This window comes from Lycorma delicatula, chromosome 7 (genome assembly GCF_047948215.1).
Source record: "Lycorma delicatula isolate Av1 chromosome 7, ASM4794821v1, whole genome shotgun sequence".
Lineage (NCBI taxonomy): Eukaryota > Metazoa > Arthropoda > Insecta > Hemiptera > Fulgoridae > Lycorma > Lycorma delicatula.
In genome coordinates, this window is record NC_134461.1 from 73204384 (window position 1) to 73227499 (window position 23116).

The 23116-nt window shown below is 32.6% G+C and overlaps 1 protein-coding gene across 1 annotated transcript; it reads left to right on the forward strand.

Moving 5' to 3' along the window:
• Positions 1-573: 573 nt before the first annotated feature.
• Positions 574-18912, forward strand: LOC142327484 (uncharacterized). Its single transcript, XM_075370596.1, has 7 exons — positions 574-665; positions 5170-5233; positions 8725-9033; positions 9653-9894; positions 10343-10538; positions 10745-11039; positions 18477-18912. The coding sequence occupies exons 2-7, from the start codon at positions 5170-5172 to the stop codon at positions 18781-18783; spliced, it is 1413 nt and encodes a 470-aa protein (XP_075226711.1). The 5' UTR covers positions 574-665; the 3' UTR covers positions 18784-18912.
• The last annotated feature ends 4204 nt before the right edge of the window (positions 18913-23116 follow it).

The window sequence follows — 23116 nt, forward strand, 5'->3', positions numbered from 1 at the left end:
CATTTAAATCGAGTTTCATAAAAAAAAAAAAAAAAAAAAAAAAACAGATATCTGTAGAAATCAGCTGCCGGATCTTGTACTGTATGTTGTAATTTTATTAAATATTACAAATAAGAATTTTATATTATATTTTATATCTTTTAAAATACTATTTTTAAAAATAATTCTAATAAAAGTGTTGAGAAAATATTTGCTTATAATAAAACAATGTAGTTTGAATGCCGATACGTGTTAGTAACAATTATCATTATTTTTAACGTTCTCATTGCTCTTATTTAATGCATAATTATTATTGAATAATTTTTCTATATTTATAGAAATAAATATGTATATACAGTTCTATAGTTGTTCTTTATCAAGTCATCCGGTCTTCCTTCTTCTTCCAGTGCCTGTTGATGCATAATTTAATAATTATTTTAGTGATTTTATTTAATGCATAATTTTTATTGAATAATTTTTCTATATTTATTGAGAAAAAAATATATATACCGACCACAATAAAAAATATTTTAAAATTTATACTCCTTGAATAATAATTTGCAAATAATTAGTAACGGGTTACTTCGCTAATTCGTATATGAACGTGTATATAAAGCAGTGGTTTTGCTCTTGATCATATTCGAGTCATTTATTGTTCTTTATCAAGTCGTCTTTCGTCGATCAAGGTATTTTATTATTCGTTTAAAATTTATTTTATTGTGTTTTACTTGTTACGTTTTTGGATGTTTTACAATTTTCAGAACTAATGAAATTACAAGAACACTTGTTAAGACCTTGTGTGCTGAGAGATGAATTTTTCTAAGAATAATGTATTTCAATATAAAATAGCTTAAATGGAAACCCCGATAATGTTCTAGTGAAAGAGATTAGTTAAAGAAAATCATTTTCATTATTATAATAATTACCGTCTCATTAATATTAATATTTCATTAATATTATAACATTTTGTTACATAGAAAATGTCTTTTTAATCTGTGAATAGAAAATACATATTGACAGAAATCGATGTCGGGTGCAAGTATTGCAAGGTTTTTTTATAACTTCGATTATAGGACAACCAGATTAGATGATTTAGAAAAATAGCAAGTAAATAAAACTTTGAAAAATAAATTATGTGCTAAATAGGTTTCTTGCTTTATTACTTTTAATTAAATAAAAGCAATTCATTTTTCAGTTCAATCATATTCAGTTGTCTGTATCTTTATGATAAAATAATTCCAGTTTATTAAAAAAAAAATCAAAATTACGAATTCTTATTTTCAGATTTTTAAGTGAGCATATTCGTTTTTAATTTTTATGATACATAAATAAATAAAATATATTATTTCTATATTTATGAAAATACTTATCAGAAATTAGTGAAAGGTGAACAATTAGACTATAGCTTTTTTGTGTTTTTGATCTTTTCCAAATATATACAATAAAATTAAATTATATCAAGCTAATGCCGAACCAAAAATGTTCACTTCAGTTATTTTTCATTGTAATATAAAAAAAATATTTTTCTTTAATTTTAATGTTATTAATTAAAAAAAAAAATTATTAAATATAAAATCACTATGTTGTATGAAAATTGTCTGATTATATGTAAATTATTTCAATTATAATTTTTCAAGCTATGATGTTCAACAAAATAAAGCAATAATAAAAATGTTTAATATTAGTGTATAAGCGTCGAAAATTTGGGGCTTTCGGGATTTTCTTTAATGATTATAATGTACACTAAAAAAAATATCTAAATCAAAATTTAAAAAATAAATATATTTTTTTAAATTTGGAAGCTATCACCAACTGTGGAGGGGTAATAAGTTATTTTAGTGTCTTAATTGTTTATCAAAATAGGTTTTGAGCAATGAAAATTAGAAATTGCGAAAATTCTTTTTTTCATTTTGGGGGTCCCATATCAAGCATTCGGGTAAAATTACTTTTTAATGAAATAATCTGAAAATAGTGATAATTAATTTAAAAGTTAAGTTATTAAAAGTGTTTTAAAAAACACAAAGATTTACCCGTAATTCTAATTAAACAAAATTTTAATTTTCTGAGAAGGGGTAGTAACATTTTTTGGCTAATTCTTTTTTACGCGTAAAAGAAGTATGAAAGAAGTGCTATGAAAAAAAATGCAATGGCTATTTTGTGAGATGGATTTATACTTAAATATATTTCTTTTTAATTGTATTATGGTTTTTGTTACCACAGACCATTGGGTGAGGCGGGCAAATTTTTTTTAACATGGTTTGAATGCCTATTTGTGAAGAAAATCTATACATGTGCAAAACCTCTCGTTAACTCCTTTTACGAAGAAAGATGTAGCTAAAATAAAAAAAAGAAATGAAAATATTAGTCATTTCTTTGGGAGGGGATTGAATATTAAATAAAAATTTTTGGTAATTTTTGATCTTGATAAAAAAAAATGTTTAAGAGAAAGTTTTTTGATAAAGTGCCACAGTATGATTTGAAATTTTATTGTGACCAAAGCACCCTCACTCCTTTTTCTAATTTTTTAAAACAGTTTAAACTTTCTTTAAACTAAATACATGCCAGAATATATACATTTGTCCATTCACGAAAACATCCGTCGGAAAAAATCGATGTTTTGGACTTGGAAGCATTGGAATAAACAACATTTTTCGCAAATTATTTACAATCTATTTAAATCTATATTTTTTTGTTAAAATTATATTTCTAAATGGATTAAGTTTTGCAAAACTTAAAATATATCAATTAAATTTTTTTTTGAACTAATTTAAATACTGTACCGTTACAGCTACAGCAACATATTTTACTACAGCCGGAAAAGTAAAAATAGGATATTTTTGTAAGTTTATATACAAAAAGGAAATCTTTTATTTTCTTTTAGGACGTAAACACTCGGTTACATACCCATACATGTATCATTTTCTCCATTTATGCGTATATCTGCAGGTTGAGGATTGTATTTTATCAGTTGCCTTTTCTATTGGGGAGAACTGAAAATATATTAATTACAGCAAATTTATTAAAAAATAAGAAAAAACAATCATTGTAACTAATTTATTCCCAAGATCAATAATTTAAAAAGGGTTTTCTCCTTTTTGCAGCAGCACGTTGTTTAATCTATAATAAATATATTTTTTAATAATTAACATCATATAATATATTTTATAATCATTGTAATTATTTTAAAATCCGCCCATTATTTGGTATTCTGTATTTCTTACTTCATATTATTTCATGACAATGGCCCTCAACATCAATTATTATTCAAAAAATAAAATCTCTAGTACCGTTAATTAATTGTAAAAAGAAATATACAATTAATTTTTCTAAACAATTAGATATTTAAAAATAAATCTAATAAAACGATAGGAAGGAACATTTTTCGAAGAAGAAAAATAGTTAAGCTAAGTTAATCGGTAGTATCACACGAATATATTTAAGTTAAAATTTGGTTACTGCGATCTTTTTAAACCGCAGCCAATTTTTTCGATTACATATGTATGCTTTCTGATATAAATAAGCATGATTTAAAATACGTTTTAAACAATCAATCAACGGACTATTTACGTATTATTTAAATTATATATTCTAATATTATAATATATTAAATTTGTAGTTATCTTTATTATAAGAATATACTTCTTCAAGAATAAAAATGAAGATATTTCAGACTCTGATGAAAAGGCTAAAAGAGAACATGAATTGTGAATTAACATCGCTGTGAATAAGCACAAAGCCGAATAGTTACATTCGAAAGCACGTTTTATCAATGCTATTCGGTTGCACTGATAAAACGTGTTGCATAGATGACGCATGCGTGATTTAATTGTTGTTATGTCTGTGCAGGTTTGATACTGCTAGGTTAGTTCCATTATCGCTGCCCTGCCGTTAACCAAGGCTGCTCAGTTTCGATTTGCACCAAAAGAATAGGAACGTTCAGTGATCCGTTTTTTGTCGTCGGAAGGTGTATCAAAGGCCTAAATTCATCAAAGACTTTCGGTACGCTACGGAAACAGTGTGTTGCCGCAACGGAGTGTCTACGAATGGATCGAAAAATTCATAAATATTCGCACAGGTGTTACGCACGACGAAGGAGTCGGACGACCGTTTACCGCCACAAATGAGGAAAACATTGAGCGTGCACGTGATATGGTTTTCTTAGACAGACTAGAGTAACTATTGATGAAATGGCACATCGTTTGCAAACTAGTCACGGTTTTACCTACGAAATCATCCACAACAGACTTGGGTTTCATAAAGTCTGTGCAAGATGAGTGCCAAAACAACTCACGCAGTTGCATAAACAAACGCGGTCGGACATCTGCCAAAAACATTTGGATCGTTATGGTAACGAACGGAACGTCTTCTTAGACATAATCATCACTGGTGACGAAACATGGATCTATCGTTACGAGCCGGAGAGTAAACAGCAGATTATGGAATGGAAACATCCAAATTCGCCCTGCAAAAAAAATTCAAGTCCTCCGGAGAAAAACTGATGCTTACGGTTTTTAGGAACTCACAAGGCCAAGTACTGGAACATTATGAGAATAGGGGCACGACAGTAAACAGTGCGCGTACAGTTAGATGCTTACTGCCAAGCTGAAGCCTGAAATTCGAAGCAAACGCCGAGGACTGCTGTGGAAAGGTGTTGTGTTGTTACACGACAATGCCCGTCCACATACTGCCGCCCACACTGCTGAAACGCTCCAGAAACTCAACTTTGAACTACTGGCTCATCTTCCGTATAGTCCTGATCTTGCCCCTTCTGACTACCACTTGCTTGGTCCACTCGAAGAGGCATTAAGGGGCCGTCGATTTACCTCGGACGAAACAGTGAAAGAAGCGGTGCATTGCCGGCTCACAGCTCAACAGATAACCTTCTTTTATGAGGGCATTCTATTTGTATTGCAATGAAATTTATAATTACATTGTGGATAATAATTGACTTACTCTCGTACAAAGTCATATCCAAATTATAAATTGTAGCTAACATACTGTCACCCGTTGTGTGTGTGTCTGATTGAATGAGTGTGTGTATATGTGTGTGTGTAACGCGAAGATATGTATGTTGTCCTGCTGGGTGGAAAAAAGTTTACCATAGTTCATTAAACAATGATAAAATTGGATCTGTTTTTATAGCGTAGTGAACGATTCATTTTTTTTTTTTTTTTTTTTTGTTATTTACAGATGTCTAAAACCAGCTTTTTTCTATTTTGTCTTCTGTTTTTATACGATGCTTATAAAACTAAAGGTAAACATTACTATTAAAAAATTATAATTATATAATGTCAATTTAACTAAAAATTTAACATTTGTTTTAATTACAACAGTAATTATACGACAAACATATTTATTAAACAAGATTTTATAATTCCGTAGTGTCCTTGAAGTAGTTAATGACTTGTAGAATTTCGTATTTTATTAATATACCATGTAGAAAAAATTGCTTCTTTTGTCCCATATTATTGGCTAATATATTTTTATAAATTTTACCTTTTAACATTTTTAATGAGCATACCTTCATAGAGATATTAAAAATGTAATCATTTTGTATATCCTATATTCTACAATATTCTGACCGTAACATATGAAGGGCTACTGCTACTTCCTTGCCAACACTCACACCAAGAAATTGGCTTGGCTAATTGTTCCAAGGTTCGTGATCATTTTATCGGAGAGAAGAAAAAGAATTGTTATAAAATATATTTATAATCGTTGTAGGAAGATTGGTTATACATCGTTTCAAACCAATAATTAAAAATATTATTTTAAGCTAAAACCAAAAAAACGAAATTTGTTTAATATATTCAATACTTTTCTATTAATCATAATTACTACTTATTGAACAATCCAACAAAGAAACAAAATATAAAATTAGATTTTATGTGGGTTAAACCAACCGGGTTTGGTCTAGTAGTGAACGCGTCTTCCCAAATCAGCTGATTTGAAAGTCGAGAGTTCCTGCGTTCAAGTCCTAGTAAAGTTAGTTATTTTTACTCGGATTTGAATACTAGATCACAGAGTGCGGTGTTCTTTGGTGGTTGGGTTTCGATTAACCACACATCTCAGAAATGGTCGAAGTGAGACTGTACAAGACTACACTTCATTTACACTCATACATATCATCCTCTGATATATTATCTGAACGGTAATTACCGGAGGCTATACAAGAAAAAGAAAGAGATGTGATGTGGGACTGTTTAGATCGAACACATAATTTTCTTAATAATTCTGTTAAAGACTTCTGAAAATGTTTAATTACGTTAATTTAAGTTCCCATATTTTTCCAAACGGAATGCTAAAATACAAATATAATTTTATCTAAAAAAATAATAAGGATATCTTTAAGGATATATAAGTGTTCGTTTATATGTATCTCAAATTATATTTACAATCGGTCTCGTAGATTAGAAATCATAAATAAGGTTCATGACAATAATCAAGTTATAAAGGAGATGGCTTAGAAACACCTTAATTCTAGTTAGAAACGGTTATGCTACCTTTGATAAATGGTAACATAATCATTGATAAAGTCCAGCCAATAATGAATGACGAATCGTAATAATATACATAACTACGAATACTAAAAAGGAGAAATAGTAAAATAGGAACAGATAAAATAATTAGAATCATAAATTATATTTTAAACGTAACATAATTACTTTGATGATGATGCACAACGTAAGAAAAAAGGCCTTGGCCTGAGTATCAGTGATTGTCCTGGTTCCAAGATATAGTATACGAACACACTTTAACCGCCGAAAATCTACCCCATTGTCTAACAGAATAACGGCTAGATAATTTACCTGGTCGTTAAGTCTTACTTTATACTTAGTTACAAATCCATTGACTTCCTGTCGAACACACGGCAAGCCATATAAGTACTCATGAATTTCGTTGATCCGTACGAACCATAGCGCCTGTGTAATGCATCTCATAAACTTATACCGGAAACACTGAATAATTTCCTTATTGCTGGTTCTCGCCGTGCCACATAGGTAGATTCCGTATGTCCAAACCGTTTTTAGAATCACTTTGTACAGAAGCAGCTTGTTAGATAGCAATAGTTGCGATTTCCTGCCTAATAACCATTATAGCAAGCAAAAACGAAACAAGTAATTTAATATATCCTTACATATTAAATTAGTTGTTTCATTTTTTCCTTAATGTGAACCTACCATATTAGACCACGATCTAGATGAATACCTAAACACTGTAATCTTTCAGATCATACTTCTCGTTGTATTTAATCTGGGAGAATCGTCCGTCCAACTAACTTCCAATATTTAATAAAAGATAGAGGTTGATTTGTTTTTGGTTTATAACAAACCAAGCGGTCATACTTTATCAAATGTCTGCTGTGTATCTAAAAAAGCCAACCGAACAAACCTTTTCTTCTCCAAGACGTTAGTGACAATACGAATGATCCTGTGAGTCTGTCAGTCTACAGGCCACAATCTCTGAAGAAATAGCCTTTCGAATAGCTTACACAAAATAGACTAATTGGCCTGTATCAGGACGACTTCTCCGCTATTGGTACCATCAATACTTGAGATACTTTCAACTCCGACGGGTATCACATCTTTCAAAGGATGCCATTGAAAAGTTGGTTCATGTAAATTATGACCTCTAATGGGAGCATAAATAGCATTTTGTTGGCAAACAAGTCATATCCAGGGTTTCTTTTGAATTCCGCTCCTTTTCAATCGATTCCAGCATTTCATGAGAAGAGAAAGGCTTAATTGGAAGACTCATTGGAATCGGTATATCCCTACGTGAGTCCAGAATTTCCTCTTCACCAGCAGTGTAGATGATAAGTGATTGAGAGACCGATCGCATATGACTAGCAAACAGATCGGCTTTCTCATTGTCACTTCTAATGTAATACTTTTTTAGTAGATGGAACTGAAGTGATGGCCGCTAAAATTTCATCGTGGCCTTCCACAAAGTGTAGATGTTTTCTCAGTAATCAAGAGAAAGATTACTGAAGTAATATTTAAATGCTTCCTTCTTGAAAGATTTAGGACTCAATCTCCGAGCAGCGCTATTTAAGGATATATTATCCTCCGGTACGTGTAACACTGGCATCTCCTTCTGAGCCGCCTTTTGGTTAAAATGACGTCGATTACTTCTCGTAGATCGTCTGCTTCAACTTGCCCTTCGTTCTAGTCCCTTCTAAGCTGCTGCTTGTAACACCGAGTTCAGATAGCAGGCCGCATAATCTATATATTTTCCGAATATTTCAATTCGGAAGTACGACCAGTTTATCTTCAATCCAACTACTGTAAGAATTCCATCTGTTCTGTTATTGTGTAGGATAGGGATTTCTTCTTTCTATTTAACACGTACTTATAATGAGTTATACAGGTAAATAATAAGACATTAAACCGTAGCCAGTCATCACAGAAGTATACATAGACGATATACCCGATATTATATAAAAATTCAGTAGGTCCAAGATTTTATTCAGATCCGGCGGCCAAAATGACGGCTATAATCCTGAGATCACATTGAGATGCATGTTCAAGATGAAAGAAATCCTTTAAAGCTCTATCTTAGTTGTTATAAGTCGTGAACCCCAATGAACATGTTTAGCATTCCAATCACCACGCACGATGAAGCGCGGGCCCGGTGTTCCACCAAAAAATTTCAATTGAAACAGTAATTTTCTTTGTAATTAATGTGTATAAAATCGTACTAACATAAATTTAGATTAATATCATATTTATTATCTTTTTGCAGCAATATGTACGGACATTAATTTGGAGTTAAGAGTAGTTAACAAAGGATATCTACAAATTAACTGGGAAGTTGATGAAGTAAAGGAAGATGACTGGATTGGAATTCTTTATGGTGATATTAAATTTAGTCATCTTCGTGCTTTACGTAAAAACCCTAAAGCATTTACGGTAAATGTAAAAAATAAAAAAGGAACTGTATACACTAAACAAATGTTTGTAAATAAAATTGATCTTTCCTTTAAGGATGCGAGTAAACTATTGATTACATTAGTGTACTGGAGGAAAAATTTAGATAAAAATGAATTTGAAGGTAATTAATTTCTGCTTTTAAATGCATGTTTTTTCTTTTATTCCAATATTTCGTTTGATATTATATTTTTCAATTACTTATTTACGGGAAAAGTAAAAAAGAGACAGAGAGAAAATGTATAACAAAAATTGACTAACAGCTAATAAAATTATTTCTCACGTAAAAATAAGAAATGTAATATATTTTTTTTATAATAATATTTAGAATACGATTAAATTAAAATATAAGAAATTAAAGAACGTTTCGTTTTATAAATTTGGCTTGAAAAATATTGATATTCATCTAAGAATAAATAAACAATTATACGATAAATAAATAAAATTATAAAAGATACGAAAATATTACGTTATACTCCGTGAATACGTATCCTAGACATTATTCACCGTAACATAAATTTTATTCCAAGTAAAGTTTACTAGAAAATATAACATAGGTAATCCACAAGACCATAAATAAAGTTGATTAAAAATAATACATTCCTAAGAAAAAAAATTATATATAACTCTGAATTAATTACGGAATATATTTTTCTAAACGATAATATTGTTAAAATTATTTCAGATTATTTCTAAGTATATCTTGAAATGTATTCCTTAATCATGAAAATTGTTATTTTCAGCTTTCATTATGTCACATTTAAGCACGTATCCAAACTGGATGAATTATTACCGGGAAGAAATTCGTGATCTTCCACTTAATCAAATATTCATCCCAGGCACTTTTAATTCTGCTGACCCACAATATATTGAAGTACCTCCTGAATTGAGAGAAATAAAAAAATTACTCTATTCTGGAGTTCCGGAAACAGAACATGAAAAAGAAAGGCGATACTGGAAAGAAAGGTCTATTAATGTAAGCGAGGTAAGTATTTTTATTAATAAATAACAGACAGGCATTACCTATTAATGATAGGCAATAAAAACACTTTCTCATATAATATGTGACTCGTATTTATATAACAAACGATGCAAGGTGAAAAACAGATGTGAAAAATGTCCATATTAATTATTTAAACACGAACACATGAAATAATGTTAAGGTTAATATAATTTAATATTGGTAAATACAACATGAAAAGCCCGATACACATTTTTATCTATAATTAAAGTTAATTAATTACAATCTATCTAATAAATAATTTTAAGACTAGAAATTAATTTAATTTAAATTTATCATAGAATTTTCAATTCGTTTTAAAAATTACTTTTATATATAAATATAGTTGTATTTAGTTAGTACTATAATATTATTTTTAATTTATTAATTTTACATAATATGTTTGTAACAATCAACCATGAAATTTTTTTAGGATACATCTATACTTCAGCAACTCGTATTAGGGATCAGATACTTGGATATAAGAGTAGTTCAAAGCAGAGAGGGAAAATTCTATGTTGGAAACCTTAAAAAATATTTTTTGGATATGGATTCTGTTATTAATCAAGTTACAGAATTTCTCAGCAAAACGAAAGAACTTGTTATATTTGACGTTCATGTATGTACAAGTACGTGTCTTCACATAAGATATATATCGATAGTAATTACTTTTAATTAGATACTTTATACCCACAGTTTTGTTCGGAGTTATAAATTTTTGTAGTAGTTAATTTATAAATAATAGTTCACATGTTACTGCAATTACATTCTTCAGAATTTACTCTGCAATTTCAAGTTTATTTCAATATGATTTAATTTTTTTTTTCAAATACAGGAGGTACATTAGAATTTGATCACGATAAGTTAGTAGCGTATTTAAAAAAAAAGTTTTTGTATAACAGTAAGACGGCGTATTTGGTACCACGACAACCATGGACAACTAAATTTAGCGATATACTTAAAGATGGTAGTAGCGGGAAAGTAATATTATCATATAATAATGAAGATGTTTTGAAAGATTCCAATTTTGGTATACTGTGGGATCCTGTTCACCATTTCTGTCAAGAGTTTAGAGATATTAGCAGCCTACAGAAGTGTTTAAAAAACTTATATGAAGATAATGATAATAAGTAAGTAGATACCGTTTTTTTCTAAATTAACTTTAAGTATATTTTTACTATCGGCCGTGCAATGTTATGAATGAGTATTTTGAGAAATTTTTACAGGTAACATTATGTCTATTGAATGTAATATTTTATCAAAATTATGTATATATATATTTGTTTAAATTTATATATATATATGTCAATCGTATATACACGAGGGTAAGTCAATTATTATCCACAATTTAGTTATAAATTTTATTGCAATACAAATAGGAAACTTACATGTACATCATTTTTCAACATAGTCCCCTTGCATTTCAACCCACTTGGTCCATAGTTTCACAAACTTCCTAAACCTCTCATAAAAGAAAGTTTTCGGTTAAGCTGCGAGCCAGGAATGCACTGTTTCACTGTTTCGTCCGAGGTAAATCGACGTCAACTTAATACCTTTTTGAGTGGACCAAATAAGGGGTAGTCAGAAGGGGCAAGATCAGTACTATACGGAGGATGAGCCAGTACTTCAAAGTTGAGTTTATGGAGCGTTTCAGCAGTGTGGGGAGCAGTATGTGGATGGGCATTGTCGTGTAACACAACACCTTTCGACAGCAGTCCTAGGCGTTTGCTTCGAATTGCAGGATTAAGCTTGGCAGTAAGCATCTCAGAGTAACGCGCACTGTTTGCTGTTGTGCCCCTTTTCGCATAGAAACCACGAGGACCATTACTTATCCAGTAATGTTGGATCCATGTTATCCAATGTTTTGTCACCAGTGACGATTCTGTCTAAGAAACTGTCCCATTCGTTATCATAGCGATCCAAATGTTTTTTGGCAGATGTCCAAGCGCGTTTGTTTTTCAAACTGTGTGAGTTGTTTTGGGACCCAACTTGCACAGACTTTACGAAACCCTAGTCTGTTGTGGATGATTTCGTAGGTAGAACCGTGACGAATTTGCAGACGATGTGCCACTTCATCAATAGTTACTCGTCTGTCTAAGAAAACCATGTCATGAGCACGCACAATGTTTTCCTCATTTGTAGCGGTAAACGGTCGTACGGCTCCTTCGTCGTGCGTAACACTTGTACGACCATTTTTGAATTTTCAATCCATTTGTAGACACTCCTTAGCGGTAACAAAACCGAAATGTAACGAAAGTCTTCGATGAATTTCGGCCCCTGATATACTTTCCGACCACAAAAAACGGATCACTGAACGTTGCTCTTCTTTAACGTTAAGTTAACGGCAGGGCAGCGATAATGTAACTAACCTAGCAGTATCAAAGCTTGTCAAACCTGACAAAATATGTCAGCATCAATCAGACATGACAGCAATTAAACAAAGCATGCGCCATGTATAAAACACGACAGTACTACCGACATAAACAAAAATATAACTAAATTAACGATAATAATTGACGTACCCTCGTATTATATGTATGTATATATTTTTTTATTTTCCCTTACTACCCTACACCAGACCCGCAATTACGCATAACAGCGTAGGTGGTGTCCATTTTAATCTAACAGCCCTTCCCACCTACCGACATGGCACCAAACCGGCATATGTACCCCTCAAACTCCCCATGCCTGGTTAGCAGCTGGGAGAGTCAGAATTACACCTCCCCAAAGCCACCCACAGATCAATGTTAATTATAATGCGTCTTGTCTATTCTGCCGTAGGAGAAGCATTCCAAACTTCCTGCCAATCTCTCAAAAGAGTTTGTCTAGCCTCCACTTTATGCATTCACACGGTACGGCGTTTGAGCCCTCAGCAGAACAGGACGGATGTCCGAAATTACTTCAGCAGGATTACGGAAAACAGTCCTCTATGCCACAATAATTTTGATGGCAGTTCGCCGCTGAATAGACGACAGCGGCGTCTATTCAGGGACTATAAACGTTCCTTTTACCGGTAAATACATCCATGCGGGGAGGGGCCGCATAGAAAATTATGACTAAAGCCACCTGCAGAATAAGTCGCCTCTTGGACGCCCGCGGTCCTTTATGGCTTCCCATAAGTTGATATAACTTGGCAACAACAGTCGCGGCATGCTCGGATGTTCTCATCAGATGTGTGTTGATGAGACGTTTCTTCCCGATCCACACTCCAAGGTATTTAACGCACCCGGTCGTGTTAACCTGAACATCACCAATAGTTATTCTCATCTCTCGTAATCGCCTCCTCCCAGCGAGTGTGACAGCCTTGGTCTTATGGGGAATGCCAAATTAAGATCTCTCAAATGTAGCCACTCACTCACTTTTTGCACAGCGGCATTCATCGTATCCTCACCCTCTGCTTCAGTATAGCCAGGTCAGCCAGGTCGTCAGCATAGGCAACCAGTTCGACATCTCCATCAAATTCAAGACGCAACAGCCAGTCGAAGGCAAGGTTCCAATAGAGCGGGCCCAAGACCAACCCCTGTGGAACCCCACCAAACATTTCAAAGAAGATCTCTCTATCGTCAGTTAGAGTTGTCACCTTCCTCCCATACAGATAGCAATCCATAATACTCAATGTATATCCACTGACTCCGCGTGCACGCAACGAAGTCATGACCAATGGCCACGGAATGCTTCTAAAAGCATTCCAGAAATCTAGGAAGACCAATAACGGTATCCTTCGTCCACGCCAGATGCCCGCTTCCCGATCTTTCGCCCAATCGAAGACACGCATAACAGTACCCGTAGTCGACCTCCCCCGAACAAAACCACACTGACTAGGGGAGAGGCCGCCCGATTCCTCCACCTCCTTCTAAAGCCTGTCGAATGTTAGCCGTTCCATTAGCTTGCCAATCGTGTTTAACAGCGAAATAGGACGATAGGCAACGCTACCATCCTCCGTTACAGCTTTTTTACGGATTAAGACCAGCAGCGTCTCTTTCTACTGTGCAGGGAAACAGCAAGCTTTTATCGTACATTTTAACGCGTCAAGGACTACCCAAGGGTGTCTTAAGAAAAGCGTGCGATCAATACGGGGCCCGGGCTCTTATCTGGATGTAGCCGCGAAGCGGTTCCTCGCATCACATCGATGGTGAATCGGTGAGTATTGATCACACCAATCTGTTTACAAGGCGTTTCAACAGCTGGAAAAGGCTCGGATATTGTACGGAGAGCGATATTTCTACTTAGTGGAGAAGTTGGTTTTCCAAACCTGCTCATAACAATTTTATATGCCCCACCCTACGGATTGACGTCGAGGTCAGCCAGCAGCTTTAGCCAGGCCTTCGCTTTGGCCCCATTTAAATCATCTCTTGCACGTCGATAATCCTGAAGGATTTTCTCAACTATCCGGCCAGGACGTCTATCGGCCCTCTGTATTTTCCTTCTGGCAGCAAATGCATTGGTCCGTTTCTCCGCATTGTCACTGGAACACCAGTATACTCATTGTCTACGAGAAACGTTTAGCGTTCCATCACGTCAACATTCTTCAGTAAGAGCTTCCGATTGGCTCTCAGATGTAATTGGGTTGTTCGTTCGAAACTTTGGAGCAATCATATCGACAACACGGGCGGTCTTGAGTTCATTCGGTTTCTAACCCTGAGAACCACCATACGTCCAGGCAACTCAGTTTGGTACTCGAAGATAATCGCTAGATGGACGTTTGCGACTTCATCAGAAAGAGGCTTCCAGTCTCGAATCCTAGGTGCTATCTGCTTGGAGATCACCGTAAGGCCCACAACCGACCCACGCCCCCAACCAAAATAAGTACGTAAAAAAAGCTCATTATTAACAACAAACCCTAGTTCTGAGAACAATTCTGCCAGAATGTATTCTCTGAAGATGGAAATCATTCCCCCAAGCTGCAGACATTGTGAGTTATAATCACCGGATAATATAGCTGGGTTTTCTGCACGTCGGATACAATCCTCCTGATCACTAAGAAAAGCTTGATACCGTTCATTGCTGGAATTAGGTGAGACATAACCAGATATAAAAATGCATTCGGTAAGATCCACCGACACATATCCATCAGCTTTGTATACCCGGGAGACAGCATACCGTCCCGAAACATTGGTTATGGGAGTATCCCCGGATCGATCAACAACCCTCGAGTTAGTGGCCACCCTTTCGCTGATAGGCTCCGCAACACCCAGGAAATCCAAATCATGTTCAATTGCAATATGCCTGATAAAGTCATTTGTTATGAAACACCGTTAGCGTTAACTTGCATTATTCGCATCACGAAGCCTGCTTACACTCTTTAGACCCAGCCCGATGTCCAGCACCTCTTCAAGCAGAACATCTTGCAGGCTCCTGAAAATTTGCCCTAAAGTGGACCTGTTCACCACACCTGAAGCAGCACTTCGACCGAACTAGGCCCGTACAGAATCCAGCCACGTGACCAGTGTCCCAGCACCTGTGACAGTGATCATCAGGTTCCCGAATGCTCACGCGACAATGAATCCAACCAATACGTATTCGCTATTCTATCAGCCTCTTAGTCACCCGATAGCTAGTGACAACTATGGCTAACCTAGTGTCTTCAAAGGCGGAACGAACTGAGGACAATTTAAAATCTTTATTCTCTCCAACTGCCTGCTGCAATGCGTCAGTGATCTCTTTCTCGGTTGTCTCCTGAGATATCATTAAGATTGACCACCATCCGGCGACTTTCTCTTTTTACCATATTCCCACGGTCTTTCTACCGTGGGAAGCCGTGTAGAGGAGCCCAGCAGTGGAATAGACATCTCATAAAGAGAGGTCACTAGAGCCTCTAAGTTCAAGGCTTTCTCTAATGCCCTGGCAGCACTCTCTTCTGCCGCAACTCCTGCAGTAAGTGATCCATGTCGACTCTATCAGTAACATCGCCATCACTACTTCTGAGATAAGCTCAGCTTTTCTCTTAGCGATTCGCAACCTTACATCTTGAGATTCTATCCTCTACACAATCATCGTGTCTTCTGCCCCACTAGAAGCACCAGGTACCGGCTAACTAGGACGTCTGCGCTGTGGTCCCACCTGTGTACGGCGGTGCTTCCCTTCATAAGGATTACTTTGGGCCATTCTGCACCAACTAATTATACAAATCAATAGCTTAACGAGTAAAACTACCGAAGGATAAATTGTAATTGATTAAATTCCAATACACTAATATAGTACCTTTAAATATAAAGCTACAAGTCTATCAGAAGTAAATAAAAATAAAATTAAATAAATATTTACCTCTGACACTAACACAGACACACAACAGCAGCTAAAATAGTCAAGACTACTCACACAAAACGAAGTCTCTACAACGTTACCAAGCATTGATAACTACAGCGACTATTCTTTATGTGAAAAATAATTATTAGATAATCAATAAATCATTTCTATGCTTACGACAAAAGGCCTCCCAAGGAAGCACAACAAACAATAATAGCCCTTATTATTATGTAAAAACAATAAATCTATATAAAAAATCAATCAATTAACCAAACTCATAAAAATGTTTGTAATCCAAGCATCAACGTCCATATAATAGTCCGTATGTAAAACCAATAAAAACAATCCGAAAAAGGCACTAACAAGCAAGAGCAAAACTAGCATGACCATACTCGATAACTCCACCAACTCGACTATGTATGTGTATGTATGTATACGCGTGCGAGCGCCTTTGTGTGATGATATTCTTAATCCATTTTTATGCTGACTTTCCAGTTTTGAAAACGTTAAATTACTCATATATTAGTGCATGAGGAAAACAATGTACAAATAGTTTTTTTTTGTCTATTTTAACCAGATTCGATATCCAAAGAACAATCAACGATCTAATTTATAATTTCGATACTGCGAAATTAAATATCCTTAATCTTTTCATTTCATTTCGTATTTTTTTTGTTACCCATCAGTTACATAAATACTTTCTAAAATGATCAATTAACGAATACCACTGTCATTATTCACCACACACAGTTTTGCCTTGCATTGTTAAGAATTCCCATCTCTAGTAGAAAATAAATAATTCGTTTGATAAAGACCTAGATAAAACTTATTTTAAAATTTCATCGAATTTTACGTCAATTTCTACTGATTCAATTAAATTGCATAAGACTAATAACAGCAAATTTATTTGATTATCTGATATCAACTTTCACAATCAGATTAAAATTAAATCTTTCGTATTATATCTTTAGTTAAGGATATAGTTTTTGTTTCAAGATTATTGACATTTTCGATGAGAAACAGAATTGAAATATGAAATTCACATATGGCATTTTTTCTGAAGTGAATTCGCCTTTTCTTATTCAATCAAATGATTTTTTTAATAAGTTTTTACTTACATGAAATAAATGTTGCATAGGCCATCGAATATTCAATTCATAGGCCTATTCAATCCAGGCTCAACAAGTTACATACATCTATTCTTTTTTTTTTTATTCCTGCCAATGCATGTTTTTTCCAGTACCCTAATTTTCAAAATGGTAACAAATGCTCCATTTTAATCACAGTAATACAACTTATATTTGGTTACAAAAAAAAATCTGTATTTATTTATTAATGACAAATTAATTTAATTTCTTTTGCTTTTAAATCCATTATTATTGTGGAGAAATATTAAAGAAATTAATGTACATTTGCAGTTAATAAAACTAAGTCAGAGCTTTAACTATTCAACAAGGTTACTCCATACATAAAAACAAGTATATATATTTATTTATTTATTTATTTAAATTAATCTTTTTACAGTTCATAATTTCTCTGTACGTTAATTTCACCTACACATGAATTTCAACCAAACCGCCAAGTACAGAATTAAAGAAATATTCTTATCTTCCTTTACTTTATACCGCTTTTGGGCATAAGCCCACCTTCAGTAATGTTTTCTGATTTATCATTATTTCCATTTTCACATTTAACTACCACACAACATCTTTACACTTGATTACTTTTTAATAACTTCGGTTATTAGCAGAATAAAAAAAAAAAAAACTTTAAACATTTCCAGAACTTACATTAGTTCAGTCAAAAAATAATAGTTTAAAAACATCTACTAAAATTGCAATTAAAGTTAACATTTTTTATTAAAAATTATTTAAAATTTCTTTCGATGTTGGTTTACATAATGTTAGCACAGTACTCTACATCTAATTACAGTACGTACTAACATTATGTAAACCAACATCGAAAGAAATTTTAATTAATTTTAATAAAAAAAAAATTTATTTAATTGCAATTTTAGCAGATGTTTTTAAAGTTTTAAAAGACTTTTTTTGACTGAAAAAATGTAATTAACTTTTTTAACTGAAAAAAAATGTGTAAGGATGTTGCTTGATATTTTTATGTGTAAATGGAAATAAAGATAAATCATAAAAATTCTGTTGATTAGCTTATGCCGAAAGCGCTATATTGTAAAGGAAATAAAGGTAAAAATATTTCTTTAATTTTGTACTTGTCGGTTTGGTTGAAATTCAATATATGTAATTTTACTGACTTTTTTAATTTTGCACCGATCATGTAAATTTTAAAGTTGCTTTCTCCTACAGACTTGCCAATATTGCTCACGCTGCGGTTGTAAATGTGCTCAATATTGAGAATGATACGAACATTCCTAATTATAAAGAGCAAGAAAAACCAGAAATGACACTGTACGAAATATTTATGAAAAAAGAAATAGGTTTAAAAACAAATATACTAATAACAGATGATTACATGGCCATGGGAACTGTAAGACAAGCAATAAGATGGAATATTGGTAAATATTACTTTAATTCAAAGTACGAATATCCAGATAAAACATGTATTAAATTTAATATTAATGATGATGAATATTATCAAAGAATTATACGTTGATTTATGTTGGGTGTAAAAATGTAATGTTGTATGTTGCTAATTTATTTCAGTAAGAAATTGATGAATTATGAATAAAATTATTAATATTGTAAGAGTTAAAAAAATAAAATAAAAAATGCTTGTGTTTTAGTTGTTCACCTTTTATTATTACCTTTTTCTTTTTTACCAAAACCACTGTCAAATTCTTAAAATTAGTATTTACAGGAAAGTTTGTCTGTTGTTCTTTCACTACTAAAGTCAAATTACTTTAACATAAAAATGAACTTTATGGAACGTAGTCCCATTGAACTGAAAGATATTTGGAGTTAAATAATGTATAAGTTTTTATATAGGTGATTCAAAATTATATGAAAATCTGTCGTCGGGAGCTGATTCTAAACCTAAAAATACGAAAAAAAGTTCATCGTCCAAAATGGGGACCACTTCAAGTAAATTTGAAGCTAATTAATAACGCCTTCACTAATTTTAATGTAATTTTTTTATTGCTTTTAAAGGTTAATTACATTTTATGTTAAAAGTCGTTTCCAACTTACGGACAAAATTATTTATTTCATGTAACAATTTTTTTCACAACTCACTGTTTTGTTTTTTAATACAGATAACTTTCAATATCCTGTAATGTTTTCATAAGTAATTTATATGAATCTTTTCAGAGTTAAATTTTCTACATTGACAGTTGAAAAATTAATCATTTAACAAAGTTTTCTTAAGTTAAACCCAAAAAACTTGTATTTTACCCCCAATATTTTTTACGTCAGATTTCTTTAATACTAATGGACTTAAACTTCTGGAACCCACGTTTTATGATACCTTCAGATCAGAAACCATAAGAAATAACAAAATTCGCCCCTTAATTAACATTGCAGAATTTCAGGAAGTCTTTATTTCCCCGGGGGAACAGAAATCCGAGCGAAATCTTTCGTTAATCGTAACTCGCTAACGAAGCGTGTTTGGGCCAATATTTATATGAACTCTTTTTCCTATTTTTAGTTATAAAATCATCAGCTTCACAGAAAATGCAATATAGTTTTAATCACTTTATATATAACTCTAAAACCTCAAATAATTCATGAAATACAGACCACTATGCCAATTAACCTCTAATGTACACATTTACACAGCAGTCTGCCCGATGTAAAATATTTCTGGTGACTTTCCGTGTCATCTCAGGATCGATTCGAGTAAATTCATAGCATTTGGTGTTTGTATGAGTAACTCTTCTTTAGTGTTAACTTTTCGTTAGTATATTATCGTTTTCATATGGCGCCAAATGAAGTAATTTAGTGGCTTTAAGTCAGGTGATTTTATGGCGAAATGATTGATGCACCACGTCCAATCCAGTTTAAGAAACAATCATTCTAGTGTTTACTAGTTACTAAAGAAAAATTGTGGCGTTGAGCCATCCAGCCAGAAAATCAGCTGAAAATTAGGGTACTGGAAAAAACATGCATTAGCAGGAATAAAAAAAAAAAGAATAGACGTATGTAACTTGTTGAGCCTGGATTGAATAGGCCTATGAATTGAATATTCGATGGCCTATGCAACATTTATTTCATGCAAGTAAAAACTTATTAAAAAAATCATTTGATTGAATAAGAAAAGGCGAATTCACTTCAGAAAGAAGCGACACAGTTGCAAGCTTGTAATTCGGTACACGCCTCAAAGATTTTGCCTGTCAAAGCTCTTTGAGAGCAAAGCTCCGAAGATTTCAAGAAACAGAACGCGCACTGTGCACTAGTACTCGATGAAAGCAACCGATCTCTTCAAAGGGATTCAGTGAAAAAATAAAGAATTGCCCCTTTTCAGTTGTGCAGTGTTACTATTACTGCTGTTTGCATTGGCATTAGTACTGCTATCACTGCTGCCATTCTTGCTGCTTAGGGAATAAGCTGTCTCTTTTAATATGTAAACCGATATACGACTATAATTTTGCTATAAGTTTAAAACTTTTAAGAGGCTTAATTTCTGAAAAATAATAGTCAAAGTTTATTTAAAATAACTAATATATAAAATTAAATATTACTTAATCGCTGTGATAAATTAATAAACAAATAAATATCATCAAATTTTTTTAATATAATATTTGAGTTTAGTGAATTTAAAAATTGCTACATATACGTATAACATTTTTATTTATTTCATTACATTACAGTGTACAATACTGTTTTTTAAATGTACTTGAAAGAAGATAGTTTCTTTTATTTACGATAAGTTAACTGGGAATGAAATGGGTTTGTACAGATATGTTAAAGATAATAACATCCTTCACAGAAAGGTAATGCAACACTTAATGCGAAGCGGAGGAAAGCCTACCTACATTCTACCTTATCTTTCAGGAAATTTGTCTCCTGAAACCGGGGATTTAATATTCGAGCAATATCACGCGCCATAACTCTGAGCGCCGCGTCTCGTAATATAGCAATTTTGTGTCTGACTAAAGAAGGAGAAAGACGGTAGCAAGAAGATGTAGAAGTAGGAAACTAACAAGAATACGAAGAAGTAGATGTACAAAAAAAAGAAGGTAGATTGGTAGAAAGAGAGTAAAAATATGACACTAGAGAGTTGAAGGGAGGCTTTCAACTCATTCAGTGACAAATTGAATCACTCCACCGGCCCTCAATTACTACTCTTTACAGTAAAAGAAACTTATTACTACAATGTACTGGAAGGAATTTTTTTTTATTGTTTGCTTTATAAATTTAGCTTTTGTACAACTATACAAATTGTTACAATTCAAGTGAAAATAATGATATTTCATCATAGTATTCTAAAAAAATATAAAACACCTAATTAAAAATATTTTATATATATATATATTTATGTATTAATTACTAATTTTCACACTGAAATTCCTTACAATATAAGCGGTAAATAAAAATGTTAATTGCAATAAAGTTACAATTTATTTTCTATCAGTGAAAAAAAAAAAAAACAAAACTCGATAAATGATATTACATTAATTTAAAAGTCAAATGCAATTTACTTTAAAGTCAGTATTATAATTACTGTTTAGAGACAAATGTATTTAAATTCCGTAGATAAAATTTTAATTTTAGTTTAGTTTTAGTAATGAACACTTTGAAAAAGATAATAAAAATGATTTATAACTATAATATCCCCAAAATTAAACACAATCAAGCAACTACATTTCGATAAAGTCATCTACAAGCTTCACTGAGAATTGAGAGGTTTTCATTATGTGGTACTGCAATTAAGTTTATACAGGTGGTGTTTGTAGACCAGTTTAAAAATGTATATATATATATATATATTTTGAATTAACTGCTAAGGTTAGAGACTAAAAAGTTTTGATTGTTAACCATTTTTAAATTTGCTAATATTATTTGGAAGGAGATACACTAATACCGCGTAATTCTATAAATCTATAAATAGTGCAAAATTTGTGTGATCCAAAGATCAATTTATATCTACTTTTTTATATTAAGTATAATTTAATTGTAAAAGTTTCTTCAGAAGCATATTTTTCTAAATTTTCTGTACTCATTCGATTACAATAAACCTTTACTTACGTATCTGTTAAAAAAGATAAAAAGAAAAACACGTATTTACTCTCATTTTGAATCTTTACAATATCTACTAATTTAATAATATAATCTACGGAGACGTTTATAAAATCCAAAAATATTACAATGAAATTGTAAATCGTACGTTAAAAGTCGCGCAGATATCAGAACTCGTAAATATAGTTCGTTGACTTCATTGCCTCTTACCGACGAAGTTCTAATGAACCCCGTGATGAACCAATCTCCAGTCAAATGTCGTAAAAGTACTCAATTTTTTTTCAGTTACATATACAATACCCCAAACTGGTTTTCATATCCTACCTACAGATCCAGAAATTTAGCTAAAATTTCACAACCAACTGGTTTACTCTAGTGATGAAATTTTTATCATCGTAAATCACCTGATTTACGATGAGAATTAGGTTCAAGTCGTAGTAAAGGCAGTTTACTTATATGCGGATTTGAATACTAGTTAATAGATACCGGTGTTCTTTGGTGGATGGGTTTCAGTTAAACAAACATCCCAGAAACGTTCGGGGATTTTTGGATTTTTTATTTTTCCTGTTTAGCTTCCGGTAACTACCGTTTAGATAATTCTTCAGAAGATGAATGAGGATGATATGTATGAGTGTAAATGAAGTGTAGTCTTGTACATTCTCAGTTCGACCATTCCTGAGATGTGTGTGGTAGAATGTTCGAGCTGAGACTGTATAAGTTTACACATCATTTACATTCATACATATCATCCTCTGAAGTAATACCTTACGGTGATCTGGAGGGTTAAACAGACAAAACGAAGAGCTAAACTT